The 20,497-nt window shown below is 36.6% G+C and overlaps 3 protein-coding genes across 3 annotated transcripts; all 3 read left to right on the forward strand.

Annotated features, from left to right (window-relative positions):
• Positions 1-1,146: 1,146 nt before the first annotated feature.
• On the forward strand, positions 1,147-5,439 carry LOC121258479 (synaptotagmin-1-like). The gene is made up of 12 exons (XM_041160002.1): positions 1,147-1,570; positions 2,015-2,113; positions 2,235-2,285; positions 2,372-2,495; positions 2,701-2,819; positions 2,923-3,024; positions 3,432-3,506; positions 3,803-3,879; positions 3,967-4,213; positions 4,297-4,656; positions 4,850-4,984; positions 5,159-5,439. The coding sequence occupies exons 1-12, from the start codon at positions 1,460-1,462 to the stop codon at positions 5,285-5,287; spliced, it is 1,629 nt and encodes a 542-aa protein (XP_041015936.1). The 5' UTR covers positions 1,147-1,459; the 3' UTR covers positions 5,288-5,439.
• Positions 5,440-5,979: 540 nt separating this feature from the next.
• On the forward strand, positions 5,980-14,227 carry LOC121258558 (L-ascorbate peroxidase 3). Its single transcript, XM_041160092.1, has 9 exons — positions 5,980-6,244; positions 6,991-7,115; positions 7,867-7,916; positions 8,098-8,163; positions 8,240-8,288; positions 11,242-11,324; positions 11,416-11,495; positions 11,601-11,703; positions 13,930-14,227. The coding sequence occupies exons 1-9, from the start codon at positions 6,132-6,134 to the stop codon at positions 14,125-14,127; spliced, it is 867 nt and encodes a 288-aa protein (XP_041016026.1). The 5' UTR covers positions 5,980-6,131; the 3' UTR covers positions 14,128-14,227.
• A 2,773-nt stretch (positions 14,228-17,000) lies between these two features.
• Positions 17,001-18,424, forward strand: LOC121258559 (myb-related protein 308-like). Its single transcript, XM_041160094.1, has 2 exons — positions 17,001-17,657; positions 17,794-18,424. Exons 1-2 carry the CDS (start codon positions 17,395-17,397, stop codon positions 18,278-18,280), a joined length of 750 nt encoding a protein of 249 aa, XP_041016028.1. The 5' UTR covers positions 17,001-17,394; the 3' UTR covers positions 18,281-18,424.
• Positions 18,425-20,497: the final 2,073 nt, after the last annotated feature.

The raw sequence follows: 20,497 nt of genomic DNA on the forward strand, positions 1-20,497 counted from the left end.
TAAAAAATAGAAAAAAATACATATTAGCGGTAACTTTGAGAGAGCTACTTAACATTTTACACGCCTATATTTTAAAATAAAATGAAATCAAGAGCAAAGATGATCGCTTGGAGAGCTCTAGAGACGTATGCTACGAGAAAGCCAGGGGCCAGGGAATAAGATTTTGTTTATTCTCATCGAGGCCAATACTTTTACCTTCCCAATCACGAGTAATGGCTCGTACTCTTATTTTATAACCAATTTTATCTATAACAACATCCCAATTTATCTTTATACTATTATGAGGTGAAGGTTTCCATATTTAAGATGTAAACTTTTGGATCCCGTCATTGATTGTGGTCCAATAAAATTAGTATTGTGTATATATTATTACTCTTATACGTCAGTTTGCGTAAGTATTGTACACATAATTAAAAAAGTGGAACACATCTAAAATACATATAATTTTTTTTTTCATAATGTCTCTACTTTAAAAAAAAAAATTTGTACAAAATTTATACACCATAAAGCTGTCTTAATATTTACATAAGCATAAAAAAGGTTAGGTCTTGTTTGTTTTCTCCCATGAGATGAAATGAATTCAAATTAAAGTTAAAAGTTAAATAATATATTGTTAGAATATATTTATTTAAAATTATTTTTATTTTGAGATTTGAAAAAATTAAATTATTTTATTTTATTTTGTATAAAAATTTAAAAAAATTATAATTATTAAATGGAATGAGTTGGTAATAATTATGAAAACAAAAAATTCAGAAAAAACCAGTGAAAATGGGGCCAAGCCTGGTTCTTTTTACTGAAGTTTAATAATGTCAACCTTTTATTTCTTCAGTTTGTTCATTGTTGGGATTTGGTCAAACGGTCAACGACAGATCCAAAAGGGGCCCACAGTCTGGAACCAATGTCAAACGCAGACGGCAGATCCAAGCACACAGAATCACCGCCCAGTCCAAAAAAGCACCTCGAGGTGCCAAGTGGCACTTCCACATACTGATATCACTCCTCAGCCATTACGACCTCGAGAATCTGCCACGTGTACGATCTCACCTGTATGCGATGCATCTGATTGTTTCTTCCCGAGCCAGCTCGACAGGAATTGCGTGAACTAAACCGGAAGATGAACTAAACTTTCTATAATTAAAGAAAATCAAGATTTGTGCTTTGCGTTGTCCTTCCGTCAATGCTCCAGTGCCAAGTGGCACCCATCTGTACGCCATCCTCAATGCATTCCATTTGACCCCAATCGACGACGACAAATAAGCCATTATATTATGTTTTTGCTTTATTATTATACCTGTTTGTTTTGGTGATCTGAGGAGAATTCGAGGGGATTGGAAGTGGGTTTTTTTCTCTCTTTGTTGGAGTTTTTGAGCAGTTAAGAGAGAGCGAGAGAAAGTTGTGATTCGGGGGTGTTTAGTTCGTGGGAAAACTTTGTTTGGATTTTGGAAGGAGGTTTGGGATGGGTTTCTTCAGTACCATATTGGGTTTTTGCGGTTTTGGAGTAGGGATTTCTATTGGTCTTGTTGCTGGGTATTTCTTCTTCATCTATTTCCAACCCAGCGATGTTAAGGTACCCCACTATCTCTTCCTATATATATATATATATAAACTCGCATTTTGTATATATATATATATTGCTTTGTATGTTCTCATCTATGTATATAGGTTCGGAGTTGGAGTTATAGCCTTTTAATGCTCTGTTTGGTTGTCGAGAAAGCAAAAGGAAAGGAAAAGAGAACAAAGAAGAAGAAATAAATTGGATTACTAACACGTGAACTAATCATGTTGTATATTGAGTTAGTTATTTGCCAATGTGGATAATTCAGTTTGGTCTTTTTTTGTTGTTGTTGATTAGACTACTCATTAAAATAAGAGGGGAAAAAGGTGATATAATGCCTAAAGGATAAAATTATTGACCTCCTGCAGTATTTATGTGTCGTGAAATATCGTGTTATTTTTGTTGACTTCGAGTTTTCTTGTTCCCGGGTTATGACTGGTACGGCACTGTGATCAGGATCCTGTAATACGTCCCTTGGTAGAGCAAGACTCAGAAACTTTGCAGCGGATGTTTCCTGAGATACCACTTTGGGTGAAAAATCCAGACTATGATCGGGTATGTAAAGTAGTACGCATAAACTTCTTTATTATGCTGCCACATATTCTGTGTTTTAATTGGGTTTTGTCTTGAAAATCGCAAATTTTTTGATGTTCCAATTGTGTTTGTTTTTGTGAAGGTTGACTGGATAAACAAGTTTCTTGAGTATATGTGGCCATATCTTAACAAGGTCCAACTGCTCCTGAATTTCATTTGATCTATTTTTATGGTATTTAACTGCTTCATAAGTATTTGATGCTCTTTATTTTCTCATAGGCAATTTGCATGACTGCAAGGAACATTGCAAAGCCTATAATTGCTGATCAAGTTCCCAAATATAAAATCGAGTCTGTTGAATTTGAAGCATTTACGTTAGGATCCCTTCCACCAACTTTTCAAGGTTTGTCTACCTGCATTCTGGATACATTTAGGGGGCTCTCTATTTTGCTATGAAATCCTTTATGCTTATTCTGTATATGGAGAGCCTTTCAAGTCTTTTATTTTATTTTTTTCACAGTTGAGTACCTTTTCGCCTCCTTACTCATAAATAAGTGAAAATTATTTTGTGTTTATGGTATAACTTTCTGCAACTTTTGTTATTTCAGGCATGAAAGTTTATATCACTGATGAGAAGGAGTTGATTATGGAACCGTTCATAAAATGGGCTGCAAATCCTAATATCACTGTTGCTGTTAAAGCATTTGGGTTGAAAGCAACTGTCCAGGTGATTGGTTTGTTTTACACAGCAAGGAAGATTTTGTGATATGAGAGAAAGGGAGGGAGGGAGGGAGCTGATTCTAAATATTGTTCAGTTGGGATGATTTCAGGTGGTGGATTTGCAAGTGTTTGCTGCACCACGTATCACCTTGAAGCCATTGGTTCCAAGCTTTCCTTGTTTTGCCAAAATCTATGTGTCTCTCATGGACAAGGTTTGTGATTATAGTTATAGTTTTTTTTTAAAGCTTGATTATGGGTATAGTTATTTACTGTTGTCCGCATATATTTCCTTTGGTCGATACTACATGGATACTTAAATAGACAGTAACCTTATCAGATTAGATCCAATATGCTTGTCGGTATCAGAATACTTTATTAGTACTTTGCAGCATTCTAACTCAGCCAATGTGCCTTTTTTATAGTAGTTTTGAAACACTTCCTATGTATCAATCTTACCTTTACCACGCTTTAAACTATCCATTTGAGTAGGCTCAGAAAATCCTGAAATTGGATTTCCAGGAGGGTCTTCCATTTGGAATCATCTTGGTCCAACACAATTTGTATTCGTATGCTCTGTGAGGAATCCTTCTCTCCTGATTATGTTTTCTTCATTTTGCAGCCACATGTTGACTTTGGACTAAAGCTTATTGGGGCTGATCTTATGTCAATACCTGGCCTCTACAGGTTTGTCCAGGTACAAAACCTTATGGTATACATTTCATTTAGTCCTCCCCATGACCTCTTCTTCTCCTTTTTGCGATCCCAGTACTTGGGATAAAAATTGGTGTCAACATTTTCTAGTTCCTTTCGCTAAAGCAGGGGCGAGTTCCTTATTTGCATGGAGAATTTGTGTTTCATATCGTAGATAGATGAATGTGTGGACATTGTGCCTGCCAAGTGAAGATTTTGCTCATCCATCACAGCTACTAAAATAAGTACTAGTTGTTATCATCTATGGTTTTAACGGTTTCAGAAGTGATTTTTCTGCAGGAGTTCATAAAAGATCAGGTCTCAAAAATGTATCTATGGCCCCAAACCCTGGAAGTGCCTATTTTGGATCCAGCAAAGTAGGTTTTTGCATTGTTTTCTATGATTGTATGTCTTTGGATTGCCAATTATATGATTTGGCTAACAAAAATATTGGAATTTTAAAGAGCCTTTAAAAGGCCAGTCGGAATTCTCCACGTGAAGGTAGTGAGGGCCATGAAACTAAAGAAGAAAGATCTTCTAGGTGCATCAGACCCTTATGTGAAACTGAAGCTCACTGACGATAAGCTTCCAGCAAAGAAGACCACTGTGAAGCACAAAAACTTGAACCCTGAATGGAATGAGGAGTTCAATATCGTTGTTAAAGATCCACAAACCCAGTCTTTAGAGCTTCGTGTCTATGATTGGGAGCAGGTGAACAATTAAAAATATTTGGACAGAAGTTGTTTTTCCTGTTTCATGCCATGCGTCTGAAGCTTTATATTCACTTTCCGTAGGTTGGCAAACATGACAAGATGGGTATGAATGTAGTCCCTCTGAAAGAACTATCCCCCGAGGAGCTAAAAGTTGTGACTTTGGACCTCCTTAAAAATATGGACTTAAACGATGTTTCAAATGTTTCAAATGAAAAATCACGTGGGCATCTTGTGGTGGAATTGACATATAAGCCTTTCAAAGAGGAAGACTTAACAAAAGGTTTCGAAGAAACTAAGACGGTACAGAAGGCGCCAGAGGGAACTCCTGCTGGTGGAGGGGTGCTGGTAGTTATAGTTCATGAAGCTCAAGACGTCGAAGGGAAGCACCACACTAATCCCTACGTACGGATTCTTTTCAGAGGAGAAGAGAAAAGGACTAAGGTATGAAGATAACAGACCATTTATATATATTTTTTGTTCATATGGTTCAACTATGTTTCATGTTGCCTCTCTAGTTTTTGAAGTGAAGCAATGTTCCTACAAGTTAATAACTTTCACCTCGCGAACTATATGGGTTGGTTGCTGCCTCATGGATCTATGGATTATGATTCTCATTTTTCTTATTCTGGTACAGCACGTAAAGAAGAACAGAGATCCAAGGTGGGAAGAGGAGTTCTCGTTTAGGCTGGAGGAGCCTCCCATTAATGACAGAATGCATGTAGAGGTTGTCAGCAGCAGCTCATCGAGAATAGGCCTGCTGCATCCAAAGGTTGGCGCTGCAGCTGCTTTTTTTTTTACAAGTATAACAAGCATTGTCTTATAAAATGACATTCATTTTTTTTTTTTGTATGGCTATCACGTCTCTTTTCTTCGATATAAACGAAGTTTTTCCTCTTTAGTTTTGTTTTTGTTCTTAGACGAATGGTTTCTTATGTTGAAACAGGAATCACTGGGTTACATCGATATCAATCTGTCGGATGTCGTTTCCAACAAACGAATCAACGAGAAGTACCATCTTATAGACTCCAAGAATGGACGTATACAGATCGAGCTACAATGGAGGACTCTATGAGCTTACTCTCTTCTTGTTTTTTCTTTTTAAAATATTTTTCCCTCTTTATTGGGGGATTTTTTTTTCTTCTTTTTTTTTTTAAATATTATATACCATGTGAATGTGTTTGTTCTACATGTACATGGTTGTACTAATAATTCCCAATTGCGATTTACACCTCCATGAGTTTGATTTTTCACGAATAATCCCATTAGGAAAATCGTATTTCTATTAAAAAAATTTGGAGCCTATCGTTCAAAAAATAATTTTTTTATATAAATTTTAAATTTATTTAATTTTTTTAAAAATGTGTTTTGCAAAGAAAAATTCTTTTCACCAATTACTATTCACTATTTCACGTTTCAGACCTTAAGAAAATCATCAACACATTTTATAAAAACTATTCTCACATTTTATAAGATTATAAATACAAGAATATAAAAATAAATAGTAACTGATGAATTGCGTTCAACAACTGCAAATATTTCTCATTTCTTTATAGACAAATGTTTAGAAATATTTTCACGTTTCTATTTTAAGTCGTATTTGAAAACTGAAAATTAATCTCTCTTTTAATTAGGCACTAAAATAAATTTTTCTACTTAATACTGAGAGGGGGAATCGGAAAAATTGGTCTGTCTTTTTGCAATTTTGTAGCTCTGTATTATTGACACGTAGAGGTCGTTTCGAGTTGTGACATCATTGGTCATCAAAAACCTCTGCTCCTTGGGGACTGTGCCGCGGCTTCTAATCCTAACCAATCATCGTAATCTGCTTCATCCGTCTCTCCCTCTCCCTCTCCCTCTCCCTCTCTCTCTCGTTGGCTGTAGTGCGAGTCGGTGACTAGATTGCGAAGAGGGTTTACATGGCGTTACCAGTCGTTGACACAGAGTACCTCAAGGAGATTGATAAGGCTCGTCGCAATCTCCGTGCCCTCATCGCCTCCAGGAACTGCGCTCCCATCATGCTCCGATTGGCGTACTCTCTCTCTCTCTCTCTCTCTCTCTCTATGCGCTTTCCTGTTTGATTTTGCCTAGAAATTGCGAGACAAGGAAGCGAAGCAAAATGGAAATGATAATTGATAAGCATATAGCTGTTTTAGCTTAGGTTATGGCCAAAAAAGAAGTAGAAACAGGACAAGTAATTTATTTAGGCCTAGTTTGGATTCAGAGATTAGTTGAGATGATTTTAGATGAGTTGAATAAAATATTATTAGAATATTACTTTTAATATTATTATTGTTTTGAGATTTGAAAAAGTTAAATTGTTTATTATATTTTGAATGAGAATTTGGAAAAGTTGTAATGATGAGAGAAGTTAAAATAAGTTTCAAATCCAAACGAGGCCTTAGTTTTAGACTATGTTTAAAAGTAGAAAAGGATCAAAGGAGTTATTTAAAGTAGCTGTGTTGGGTCAACAATCGAAATGATGATGGCTAATTCTCGTCATAATTTTTATTTATTTTTCTTTACTTCGAATGAAGCAAATATATGTGTTTTTCTGTAAATAATTTTGTTTAATGATTTTATAAGCTGTTTCATCTGTTACAATACTGATCGAGTTTCCTCAAAGTTTAGGGTTATGGGAGAATTGATAATTTATACTAGTATTAGAGGCGGTAGTCCTAAGTTTAAATCCCATCTTTTACTTGTTGTTCCCGCTTATTTTGTGGGATTAGTGTATAATTTGTCATTATGTATTTATATGCATTTTCTCCTTTGTAGGTGGCATGATGCGGGCACATATGATGCAAAGACAAAAACTGGTGGAGCTAATGGGTCAATTAGGAATGAGGAAGAGTATAGTCATGGTTCTAACAGTGGATTGAAGAAAGCCATTGATTGGTGTGGTAAGCTTTTTTTTTTTTCTTTAAATACCACAATTTGTTCCTAGATTAATTTATTTGATAGATTAATTGGAAGCATATTGAAAAGTTAGCCTTGTCTCCCTGGTTAGGAATCTCATGTGGCATCACTCTCTAATAAGCTTCATAGAATTAGGGTGGGTTTGGATAGAGAGTTCAGATGAGATGAAATGAGATTTTTTTTGAAAATTGAATAAAATATTGTTAAATATAATTTTTTAGTATAATTTTTATTTTGGGATTTGAAAAAGTTGAATTATTTATTATATTTTTGTATAGAAATTTGGAAAAGTTGTAATGATAAGATGAGATGAGATGAGATTGTGTATCCAAACCCACCCTTAGAGAGGCTTGGATGTCGGGTGCCTATTTCTTTTGTTATCACCATGCCCTTAAGGCTAGGCTGTATCTACTTTCATAAGGAAGTCACTTATAATAAGTTGACGTTTCCCCATCATTTAGTGATAGGCTGATCGTTCTCGTTAACAAGCACATGTTGGGATATAGCTTTCTAGTTACAAGCTTGAGCTTTTTAAATGTCTTCTATTATAGACAGGTACTTAAGACAACTATGTTAGAAGAAAGAAAACTTGTTGAAAAAATTGGAATGCAAATGATTATATTTGAAGTTATGGGAATCCTTTCAACTGTTAACTTTTCTAGAAAGTTGTATCCAAAAATTGATTTGAAAATTTCTTGTTCTTTACATTGATGGGTGTTCTCTTTCTGATGTTAGAGGAAGTGAAGTCTAAGCATCCAAAGATTACATATGCAGATCTATACCAGGTGATGATGGTGAAAAATTCATATTGCTTATAATCTATGCTTTATTGATTGGGAGAACTGATGAAGATATCAATGTAGAGCTTAGAAAGAGAGGAAATGTGTTTCTTGATAAATCAGAACTAAATAGAGCTATGTAAGTCTCAAGAGTGAACTGACTTGTAATCAAAACTTGTGTTTTCAGCTTGCTGGTGTTGTTGCGGTCGAGGTCACTGGAGGACCAACCATTTCCTTCGTTCCTGGCAGGAAGGTATTTTGTGGCATATTTTAGAATATAGCTTATTACACATTCATTTCTTTGCATTGACAATTTGTCATTTTTTTAGGATTCAAATGTTTGTCCCAAGGAAGGGCGACTTCCAGATGCTAAACAAGGTCGGTCTGTCCAATACTTAAACAATACTCAACGACTTTAACCCAAAAAAGCATTTGTATGAAGAAAAAAACATTTTTTTTTTTACTTATAAAAAAAAATGAAGAAAAATTATGAATTAGTTGTTTTCTTTATATGATTCTTGAGTGACTTACAAATTCATTTGCAAAGAACTCTTGATGTGAAATCTTGAGTGAAATATAAGGAAGTATATGGAAGAACACCTAAAAACATTCTGAGGACGATAAATTAAAGATAAGAAATCATGGACATTGTCCCCGTTTAATACAATAACGGAAAACCAAAGCATTAAGGTGTCGAGAAATAAATTCTTTAGCTCAATTATTGTGTGTTCCTTATCTTCAAAGCAACGTGCATTCCTTTCCGTCCAAATACACCACATGATGCACAACGGGATCATCTTTCACACTGCTGCCACTTGCTGATAGCCTTGCATCTTCCTCCAATAACCCAACAGTTCCACCACCCTCAAAGGCATAACCCACATCAACCCTTTGGAAGATTTCATCCCACAACACCCTTGTTACCTCACAATGTAGTAAGAGATGGTCCACAGATTCTCCATTCTTTTTACACATGCAACACCAATCCATCACTACACATCCTCTCTTTTGCAGATTGTCTGTGGTCAAGATCTTCCCAAGAGCGGCGTTCCATACAAAAAAGGCTACTTTAGAAGGCACACGAGACCTCCAAATATTCTTCCAAGGGAATGGATTATGGTCTTGTGTAACCAAAATGTTATAATACGCCTTAACTGTATATTTTTTGTGATTATTAGACCTCCACTTCAAACTATTACACTGTGCCAGAGGAATCCTCATGGAATATAGTAGACTGAAAAAATTTGAGACAATAGATAGTTCCCAATCATGAAAATTCCTATTAAACAGAATATTCCACTGATGAGAACCATGAACAGATAACCGCATATCCGCCATTGAAGCCTCCCTATTAGCTGCAATACGATAGAGAGCCAGAAAAGCCCTTTCCAATGCGTGATCACCACACCACACGTCCTGCCAAAAACTGATACGATTGCCCTCACTGGCTACAAAATGAATCTGTTTTTCGAAGCAAGGTCAGCCCCTTCCTTATAAACTTCCATAAACCCACACCATACCCCCCTCTCATTTTATTGGAACACCAACCACCCCAAGCAGCACCATATCTAGCGACTATAATCTCCTTCCACAATGATCCTCCCTCCGAGTGATATCTCCATAGCCATTTCCCCAATAAAGCTTTATTAAAAGTTTTCAAATTACACATTCCCAACCCCCCATATACAACTGTGGCACATACTGTCTTTCAACTAACCAAATGAAACTTCTTCTCCTCCCAAAAACCCTCCCCATGAGAATGCCCTAAAGAGTTTCTCGATCCTATTCACCACCCCTGCAGGCATAGGAAACAGAGATAAGAAATATGTGGGAAGGTTAGTAAGGGTACTCTTGATAAGAGTAAGACAACCCATTTTTGATAAATACACCCGTTTCCAACCAGCCAACATTTTTTCTATCTTTTCTACCACCCCATCCCATATAGCTCTTGCCTTGAAAGTTGCATCAAGCGGAAGACCCAAATATTTCATTGGTAAAGAGGACACCTTACAATCCAAAAGGCTTGCTAAACTAAGGATATTTGAGACTGCACCCATCGGAACCATCTCGAACTTACAAAGATTCACTTTAAGCCCTGACACTGCTTCAAAACAAAGTAACAATGCTCGTAAGGTTTGGATCTGGCTATCATCCGCTTCACAAAAGACTTAGGTGTCATCTACAAAAAGATGGTGTGAAATGGTAATAGGGCCATCAGATCCAATGCCCGCCTGAAAACCAGATAAGAAACCTCCACCAACAGTGGCTTGCACCATCCGACTTAAAGCCTCCATAACTATAACAAACAAAAGAGGAGAAAGAGGATCTCCCTGCCGTAAACCCTGAGAACTAAAAAAAAAACCAGCCGGTGTACCATTAACTAGAATTGAGAACTGGGCGGTTGAAATACAATGACGTATCCAGGAAATCCACCTATCCCCAAAGCCACACCTCTCAAGCAGGTATAGGAGGAATTCTCAGTTCACATGATCATACGCTTTTTCCATGTCAAGCTTGTAAAGAATACCTAAACCTCCCTCACGCAGTCTATGATTCAAGCATTCATTTGCAATAAGCACCGAATCAAGAATTTGTCTCCCACGGATAAATGCGTTCTGAGGCTTGGAGATAATATGTTCCAGCACAGGGCTTAACTTGTTGGCTAGAACCTTCGAAATAATCTTGTAAAAACCACTAACCAGGCTTATAGGGCGAAAATCCTCAATAATTGAAGCCCCATGTTTCTTAGGAATGAGAGCAATGAACGTCGCATTAAAGGATTTTTCAAACTTTTGAAAAGAGTGAAATTCACTAAAGACTTGCAAAACATCACCTTTCACTATGTCCCAATAAGTTTGAAAGAAACCCATAGAAAAACCATCCGGGCTTGGTGCTTTATCCTTAGCCATCCTAGAGATAACCTTGTAGATCTCTTCTTCATCAAAAGGTCTTTCCAAAACAGTCACACTTTGAGAGTTAATTGCTTCAAAAGACAAGGCATCAAGCTTCGGCCTCCAAGAAGCTGTTTCTGAGAGAAGGGTCTCATAATAGTGCACAATATGGTTTTCTAGCTCATGGGGAGAAGATAGCACCTGAGAGCCTAAATGTGTAGCAACTCAATAGCGTTGTAAAGTGGTCAGATTCACTCTATTAAGTTGTAGAGTGGCCATTAGCTGCTATTATTGCCCCCTCTCTCCAAGCCTCTGTCATTTGATTAAGTTAAGTTTATTGTGATGGAGCCTGATGAGAAGTTTGCTGTGTGCTTGCACGTGTGGAATATAGGGTTGCAAAACACACTGGAGTTTATTTTTTCCGTGACAATTGGTTGTAGGTGCACCACATCTCAAGGACATCTTTTACCGGATGGGTCTGTCTGACAAGGATATTGTTGCACTATCTGGGGGCCACACTTTGGTAGTTCTTTCCTCATGTTTCCATCTTTTTATTGTTTGCTTTGGTAATATAAACACATGATTATGCCATTTCATTTTATCTGTTGCAACAGGGAAGGGCACATCCAGAGAGATCAGGTTTTGATGGTCCTTGGACTAAGGAGCCCCTGAAGTTTGATAACTCATATTTTGTGTATGACTTCAACTAGGGCTTGCAAATTTTGTCTTCACCTTCTTATAGGTGTTTTCGAGAGCTGTTGATTTTCTGTTGCCCATTCATAGTTACTCTTGATATCAGGGAACTTTTGGAGGGGGAATCAGAGGGTCTGTTGCAACTTCCAACTGACAAGGCTTTATTGGATGATCCTAAGTTCCGTCATTATGTTGAGCTGTATGCAAAGGTAATTTTCTTGTTTCAATTCAGTAACCAATATACAATTGTTACCCAGGTTATCTTTATGATTGGAAATATAGATAGGTGTTTACATTTATCATGGTACCATCCTGCTACTTAAAATTGCATTGGAGTTTATCATTGCCTGTTTTTCCTGATGTCATCATATATTGGTGTTCATTATGTACTTGGCATTATAGAGCTTAGGCCTGCCTTCATAGATTAATCAAATATGGGTCACCCATGCCCTGAAAAATTCCGACTTGCCTATTGAGCAAGGTTTTGAATATCATGCCGTACCAGCCGGTACGACTGGTATTTACCGTGCTGGACTAGTGACGAGCACGGGGGAGATAGGTGTTTCGTACTGGGTCAAATACCAGCCATTTCGGTGCGTTTTGATTAATACCGGCTGGTTTTTGGTGTACTGGCAGGTTTTCAGTGTGCCAGCTGAAATTTTGTATTTTTGTATTTTCAGTATATTTTCGTAATTTTCAATCCAATTCTCACATCTAAAAACTATTTTCTTAACTTTTTTTAATCCCCTTTTCTCGAGGATTGAAAATCAAATTCCTACTTCCCTTTTCGTGATGAAGATGTGTGATTATTTTTTTTAATAGTTGGATTGAGAACTTACAAGTATTATTAAGTTTTATAAATATGTGTTCCAACTTTTTAAGACTTGCATTGATGTTATTTTGAAATATAATTTATACATATATAATTAATTTATCTATATATAGACTATCCTGAAACGGTACTGGTACCGAAGTATTTCGTTCCAGTACCTTAATCGAAACGGTATTCAAAACTTTGCTACTGAGTACTCACTTGATTCAAGTAGATTCAGGTTGTGAAGGGAAAAAAAAAAAAGAAGCCTCTCTCTCTCTCTCTCTCTCTCTCTCACCCTTTGAAATCTTCCCACACCGTAAACCCTCACCGGAAGGGAGGGAGAAGTGATCCCTCTCCTTCTCCTCAACTTCTACTTAGTTTGTTTTCCGGTTTGTTTCTCCGGCATGTTGCCAGTTTTCCTTTGGTTTTTTCCTTTTCTTTTCCCACTAGATCGGACATGTCCGATATGTTGTAGCTTTTCGGCCGACGAAATGCCACACGGCCCTGCCACTGCGTTCACCAGCTGCCGATCTTCAAAAACCTGGTGGAGGAGCCGCCAAACGATCGTTGTGTGATCCACACGCGCCGCCAAAGTCGTGAGGCTTTCTTACGTGTTGCCGCGTTTTCTGGCCTCCTACCACCACACGTGTGGCACAACTGGACTGCCCACCTCTAGATCCTTCGGACCCCAGTCCCTAGGCTCTGTCCGCACCGGCGCGTGTAGCACAGACGTCGGCTCCACCGCGTGTACCTTTGAAAGACTGCCAACGACTCAGACTGTTTGATTCTAGCTATCCGACTATGTTATGGCTTTCCCTAGCCGAGAATCTAGAAGAAAAAGATGTGAAGACCTTTGTCTACAACTCCAGATTAGATGGTTGCAGTGCTGCTTTCATGGATGTAGATCAAAACCACATTGCTATTGCAGCGGTCCCCTGGGTTTGGGTCCAATTTATTGGTCCCATTGCCTGTTTTTATTTTATTTCCTATTGTATTCACTGCAATTTCTGTGAAGGGGATTTTGTCAGGGTCCCTTACCCTCTCCTCTTGTATTCTATTTTTTAATTCAATGCAAGTTTGATGGGAAAAAAAAATTAGATTCAGGTTGAGTTATAGATTAAATGTGTCACTTTTATTAATCGCTTCTCACCAACCTTTTACCAAATGGTTGGGTTTGGAGCAAGACTTTGATATGGCAGACATGATCCTGGGGCCTATTCCAATAAAACTTTTCTTAACCAAAAAAAAAAAAACACTTGGAAATTTTTTTTTTTAAACATTTAATGGGACTTAGATGTTGGTTCTGCCTTTTTCTTTGCCTTGAAATAATCAATTTAGTCCATCTCTAAACTAAACACTGGTCTGATCCTATAATCCAAATGAGTCAAAGGTTGCTCATTGTATGGGTAGGTTCTATTTGTGCTGGTTCTTGGGCAGGGCAATTTGAGGCAAATGCCCAACTTCCAAATCTGGGCAAAATTGAATCATATATGAGCGACTTCTGTGATTTTTTAAGAGTGATGATGTATACACGGCCGTATAGGTCACCCCCTTTTCATTGGTTTATTAAATTTGATATGATGTTTCTTCTATTTGCTGCTCAATTTCACTTATTATGCAGGACGAGGATGCATTCTTTAGAGATTATGCAGAATCACATAAGAAACTATCAGAGCTCGGGTTTGCTCCAAGTTCCCCTGGTTCCAAGGCAATTGCAAAAGAGAGCACAATACTAGCGCAAGGGGCTGTTGGAGTTGCGGTGGCTGCTGCTGTGGTGATCTTGAGCTACATCTATGAAGTTCGCAAGAAAATGAAATGAACATGCCTTATTTGATCTTCTCACACGTTGCAGTTTTTATCTCTATGATTCTGTGGCACTGAGTTAGTTTTTTGATACATGCAACACGAAAGCTATATGTTCCCCCCCCCCCCCCCCCCCCCCCCCCCTCTTATCTGCTAATAATATGGGCCAGGACTTTACTAAATGCTTGGCTGCCAGATGAACAGGGAGAAAGATAAGAGTGAACTTTCTCACCTCCCTGAAGTAACTATTAATGTCCTCAATTTAAATAGTTTTCTTCACATCCTCTTGAAAGGTTTCGTTATTAAACTGTTCAATCAATGAGAAGTGGAATATCTTTGTGAAGGGCTTACAAAATAAGAATGGAAAATGATGTCTTTTTGACAATTCAGATCTGCATGCATGTGGGGTTTGGGTGCAAAACAGACAGCTTGCTGTATGCATAAAAAAAAAAAAAAAAAAAAAAAAAAAAAAAAAAAAAGAGGGACTGTGGGCTTTTTTTAGTATGCCTGGTAGTGATATGATATTGAACAACTGAATTATTCTCTCTTTAAAAATGCCTCATCAATGTGTTGGTGGAGTATGGTAGAGATCTTGTTGGTTCTATAATGAATTAGGTAGTGTTCTTTCCCTATCAGCTCTGCAAGAAACCTTCAACAATCTTTCTCACCAAACAATGTTCTCTAGTTGGGTTTTAATGCATCATTCTTGACATAAATTGAAGACAAGGGAAACAAGGAAGAAATGATGGATACAAAGAAAGAGCTCTATAGGTTAAAGAGACTGGGACCAGAGGAGAGTCCATTTTTCAGGCTCTATCCACTGTGTTGGGGCATTGAATCGGCAGAGTGTAATGGTCCATAGTACCCCACATAGGTAGGGCAGCCGAAGAATTAGGTAAAGGTTTTTAGGACAACCCTACAAGCTTGGTTCCGTACCCAAGCACACAATTTTCACGAGCTGCTGCATGTTCTGCCTATCACTATGCATTTCAGATCACTGAGCCTAACCAACCACGTTATGACGATTTTCATTCTTTTTGCCACATTTTGAAGTTTTGATTCATATGTGGATTTTTAATGTGTGTGTGTGTATGTGTTTTTTTTTTTTTTTTTTCCTTTTTTGCTCATGTTTTAGGGAAGATCGGTTAAGATAAGTTCATTATGCTAACAACTAGCAGTAAAGCGACCTCACCGATCGTGACGATTAGTGCCCCATGCGATTGAAACAAGAGAGAGTAGAGAGTAGAGGCACGTACGATTAATTAATATTCCTATTCATATGATCTTTCTTGTCCATTGTTTCCCCAAGTAGTTTTTATTATATATAAATTTCAAAATCAAACAAATTACTTTTTCCTAACTTTGATGACAAGTGTTGTTTATTTATTGATGTTTTGAAAGCAAAGTAAGCGTGCAACGTCCTTAGATGCAAGGATGGTAAGGAAAGGGTTAAATAATGGAATATATATAAATATATATATATATATATATATATATATATATTATATTACACTCTTTCTAATTACTCCAATTTACTATGTTGGTGTGGTATTATCTATTGTTTAGAAAATGAGAATTGACCGAATATATAGTACTTGATGGGGGTAATGGCATTAAAAACAGTGTAATATTGGAATTAGGATAGAATAATTAACTTGTCTCGTTTGTTTTCATAAATGAGATGAGATAAGTTGAAATTAAAGTTAAAAGTTAAATAAAATATCGTTAAAATATATTTTTTAATATTATTTTTATTTTTAGATTTGAAAAAGTAGAATTATTTATTTTATTTTATGTAAAAATTTAAAAAAATTATAATGATTAGATAAAATGAATTGACAGAAATTAAAAACAAACGAGGCTTGTTATATACATGATCACTCCAATAAATTTTACAAGTGGCCATGCATCTCCCTCTTTGAAAACTTATGCCCGTGATCCAAAGCTCTTACATCCACTTGATCTTCATGATGAGAGAGAGAGAGAGAGAGAGAGAGAGAGAGACGGGGGAGAATCCATATTGTGGTGGTGGTGGTGGGTAACAAATAGCACCACACATTGGAGGGAGATAACAACAAAAAGATGAATCGACCTCTGCATCCCTAACCCTACTACCCTACTATTGCGGCCGAAACTTACACCACAAGGTTGGCAGCGAGAAAATAAAAGAAAAGAGGAAGGTGAACCAAAGCCCACAAACAACAACAACAACCACACTCACTATCGATCTATCTTTTCCCTAGATCTCCCCTTTTCTTTCATCATCCAGCTCCCTTACCCAACCTCCAACTCTTCTAGAAACACTCTGTCCCCCCCCCAGCCTCTCTCTCTCTCTCTCTCTCTCTCTCTCTCTCATACATGATAGTCTACCAATAGAATAAAGATCCACAACTACCATCCATATACTAAAGCACAGGTATAGATATATAAACCATGCATTGGGACAATCCTTTCCTTAGATCATGTCCACTGCAACTAACCAACCAAAACTGACAAGATTAGATATTTCCTTGGTACCATAACATGAATCCAACTCATTACATTCGTCTCCTGAATTTTTTTTAAGGTGTGCTATCTGAGTGATGGCAGATAATCTACAAACCATAAATATCTAAAAACAAAGGAGTGAAGTGAAATCTTCATATTTAGCTGTAAGGAACAAGGTTTAATTGGCCAAGCAAAGAAAAATTAGGGTACACCTTTACTTTAAAAACCCTAAATATGGGTGATAGTTCCAACAACATGATAAAATATAAGTTGTACATATATTATGGTACATGTTCATGTCTAGTACTGAGTTAGAGAAGCTCATGAGATAAAACTAGTATAATTTTTCTGAAGCTGTCCAGAGACAGAAAAAGGAGAAGGCCGGCCAGCTGATATCACACACCTTGTCTTGCCCATACTTTAATATACCTTACTTTACACCTACCCGAAGGTAACCTATATTAATTTTCCTTTTAACTTATTATATATATGATGATGCTAATGTATATTATCAAGAGAGAGGGCCACCAGCCACTCCCTCTAACCTGTCTCACCAACTCACATGATCTAGAAGCAATTAGGGTCACTTCTCTCACTCTCACTCTCCCTCTCTCTCTCTCTCTCTCTCTCTCTCTCTCTCTCTGTGAATAAAAAAGCTCACATATAATAAAGCCATGCTGAGCTCCCTGCATAAAGCGCGCGCGGCCTAGAGAAGCAGGAAAAATATAACTCCATTTTTGTAAATCCAAGCAGCACTAGTACTACTTCTACTCTTATCGGTAATTGATACACTCAAATGGGAAGGTCTCCTTGCTGCGAGAAAGCTCACACAAACAAAGGAGCATGGACCAAAGAAGAAGATGATCGTCTTATCGCATATATCCGAGCTCACGGCGAGGGGTGCTGGCGCTCACTCCCTAAAGCCGCTGGCCTTCTCCGATGTGGCAAAAGTTGCCGGCTCCGCTGGATTAACTATCTCCGTCCCGACCTCAAACGTGGCAACTTCACTGAAGAAGAAGACGAGCTCATCATCAAACTCCATAACCTTCTTGGTAACAAGTGAGTCTTAACATATTCAATCAGCTTATACATGCATGTGTCTAATATCATAGAAAAAAAACTTAGATTTTTTGTTTCTTTATAAAATGTTATATTAATTATTAGCATCAATGAGGTTTCTTGAATTTTGCTGTAGGTGGTCCCTGATAGCAGGGAGATTACCAGGGAGAACAGATAATGAGATAAAGAACTACTGGAACACCCATATAAGAAGAAAACTTCTGAACAGAGGAATTGACCCTGCAACTCACAGGCCAATCAACGAGGCTACTCAGGATGAAACCACCATATCTTTTGCTGCCTCTGCAGTCAAAGAAGAAGAAAAAAGTGGGGTTGGGGAGAAGGACATAAAAAGATCAGTAGTACTTCAAGAACGGTGTCCGGACTTGAACCTTGAGCTTACGATTTGCCCTCCTTACCAAAACCAGAATGAGCCATTGGAGAAGACTGGTGTAGTGAGTCTATGTTTTGCTTGCAGCTCGGGATTGCAGAATGGTAAGGATTGCAGTTGCAGGATTTCTACTATTGGTAGCAGTACCAGTGGTAGCAGTACTGCTCCTGGTTATGATTTCTTGGGGATGAAAAGCGCAGTGTTGGACTACAGAAGCTTGGAAACGAAATGAGATGGAACTTGGTTTGAATTATTTAACTCAACAGATTGGAGTGAAACAACATGTCTAGCTTTCTCTCTTCTCTAATTTGTATAATTAGTAATGAATAGTGATCATACAGTACCATTATTACATGAGTTGAACATTATTGGTGAATGTTTTCCACTTATTGGAATCATCATGTACGTTCGTTGATTTTTTTTTTTTTTTAAATTTCGAAAGACTTTGTTTCCATCTGTTTAATATTTCCCTTTGCCCTTTTATTTTTCCAGTCAAAAGTTGGAGTTTTCAGGCCCCTTCCAGACCATGCTTTCTTCAAAAGGGTGATGTAATTGTTTGTTGCTACTTACTACGAGTCTACGATCGAGCAGGTAGAGATGAAGAGTTTTTAACAATCTAAGAACGGGCTCTTTAGTGGGAGAGAGGGAAGGATTTTATTTATTTTATATATATTTTTTGAAATACAAGACGTTCGATCTTATCCCCTTTTAGAAAGATTAATATGGTACGTACAAATTTACATGAAAAACATATATGTTTCTCTTTGATGTATAGTATGATCAGATTTTATTTTTGATGAATAAATTATCATATATGCATGGTTTTATTCATGCGATACATGGGATTCCACGGCCTCTTTCCTAGTTTTTTTTTTTTTTTTTTTTTTTTTTTTTTTTTTTTTATCTCTGTCGAAAGAAAACAAAAACAAAAAAGAACATTTGATCAGATTCTTTAGGGTTTTATCTTTTTGGAAAGACGGTTGGATTTTATAAACTTGAAGGTAATGGCATCATGTGGATAAGCAGTGAGAGGAGGAGAAATAAGGGAAAGATGGAGTGGTGGGTAACCAATCTTTTCCAAATTATAATAAAAGCAGATCTAAGAATATACGGCATATATATATATATATATATATATATATATATATATATATGAAAAGTGTGAAGAAACTGGCAACTAATCTCCGTGCATGGTCCCATCCCCTATATACCAACCTTCCAAGTCCTTAACATTAATTATCAAAGCGGCCATGAGCCAACAAATTAACCTTGCACTTGCTTATATATATATATATATATATATATATATATATATACATGTAACCCTATATATATATTCTTGAGAATATATATCAAGCTGATCAACAATTTTCAATGCGTCAAGAATGCCATAGAGAAAAACTGTGAATCAAGATGAAATGCTAGCTAGCTTAGTTTTATTGATTTGATGAACTTTATTTCGTTCCTAGTATAGTTTCTTTAACGTAGTTATTTGCAATAAAAATGACTATTTATGATGAAAATTGACTTATTTTGTGGTAAAAATAACTGACAGCAAATAAGCTTGTACGTTAATTTTTCTTATACAATATATGGTCAGATATATTAAATAATTCAGTCCATTATTCGGTATTCCTTTCACAAGAGGTTACAAACAGCTAGCCCAGAAGAATTGAAGATTGCCAAGCGATACTTAAGGGAAAAAAATTAGTTATGAATTTGGAAGTTTGCTTAGAAAAATTATATAAAATTCAAATTATTATACCCTAGAATTAAAAGTTTGCATGCATGTTTTAATCCAGAAACACAAGTATATAATATATAGCTTTCAAACATAGTTAATTTCTACAATTAATAAATGGAAATTATGGAACTATTCAAAATGGCAGGGCTCGGAAAGATCACCATTACCCACCAATATCCAAAAACTCCTGCATCTTCCACCATTGATTTTCTTTACTATATATGCTTGCTAGACATGCATGCAGATTTAGGTAGTTTCGGCTCAATTAGATCATCAGCCAATAAGCATATTATATTATAGCAGTTTTTGAAGATAAGATGGATATATGCAGAAATTATATATATCTAAGAAGAAAATAAAACAGTGAGTGAAAAGAAAATATCCCAGAGATATATGGGCATGGGCAAAAGGACAAGGATCGAGCGAGCTCATGTGATGTATATAGCAATGGCCAATGGCTCTTCCCACGTATAAAAAAGAGGTACTTTTCATCCCCTCCACCTTTTTCAAAGGTGTTAGGTAGAGCATTAGAAGATTCTATAAGATATTTTTCCTATCTTTGGTCATGTTACGTTTGGGTATTAAGAATATCTTAAATATTTTTATCATTATTTTTTATTTTATTATTATTTTTTATCTATTTTTTTATTATTTATTATTTTTTACTTATTATTTATTATTTTATTATTACTTTTTTACTACTAT

This window comes from Juglans microcarpa x Juglans regia, chromosome 3S (genome assembly GCF_004785595.1).
Source record: "Juglans microcarpa x Juglans regia isolate MS1-56 chromosome 3S, Jm3101_v1.0, whole genome shotgun sequence".
NCBI lineage: Eukaryota > Viridiplantae > Streptophyta > Magnoliopsida > Fagales > Juglandaceae > Juglans > Juglans microcarpa x Juglans regia.

Excerpts from the sequence above, each read along its gene's own strand:
- LOC121258479 (XM_041160002.1), top strand. The coding sequence starts at position 1,460 with ATGGGTTTCTTCAGTACCATATTGGGTTTTTGCGGTTTTGGAGTAGGG. Across the intron at positions 2,114-2,234 it reads AAAATCCAGACTATGATCGG|GTTGACTGGATAAACAAGTT; the intron begins GTATGTAAAGTA and ends GTTTTTGTGAAG. Across the intron at positions 2,286-2,371 it reads TGTGGCCATATCTTAACAAG|GCAATTTGCATGACTGCAAG; the intron begins GTCCAACTGCTC and ends ATTTTCTCATAG.
- LOC121258558 (XM_041160092.1), top strand. The coding sequence starts at position 6,132 with ATGGCGTTACCAGTCGTTGACACAGAGTACCTCAAGGAGATTGATAAG. Across the intron at positions 11,496-11,600 it reads TTTGATAACTCATATTTTGT|GGAACTTTTGGAGGGGGAAT; the intron begins GTATGACTTCAA and ends TCTTGATATCAG. Across the intron at positions 11,704-13,929 it reads ATGTTGAGCTGTATGCAAAG|GACGAGGATGCATTCTTTAG; the intron begins GTAATTTTCTTG and ends CTTATTATGCAG.
- LOC121258559 (XM_041160094.1), top strand. The coding sequence starts at position 17,395 with ATGGGAAGGTCTCCTTGCTGCGAGAAAGCTCACACAAACAAAGGAGCA. Across the intron at positions 17,658-17,793 it reads CATAACCTTCTTGGTAACAA|GTGGTCCCTGATAGCAGGGA; the intron begins GTGAGTCTTAAC and ends ATTTTGCTGTAG.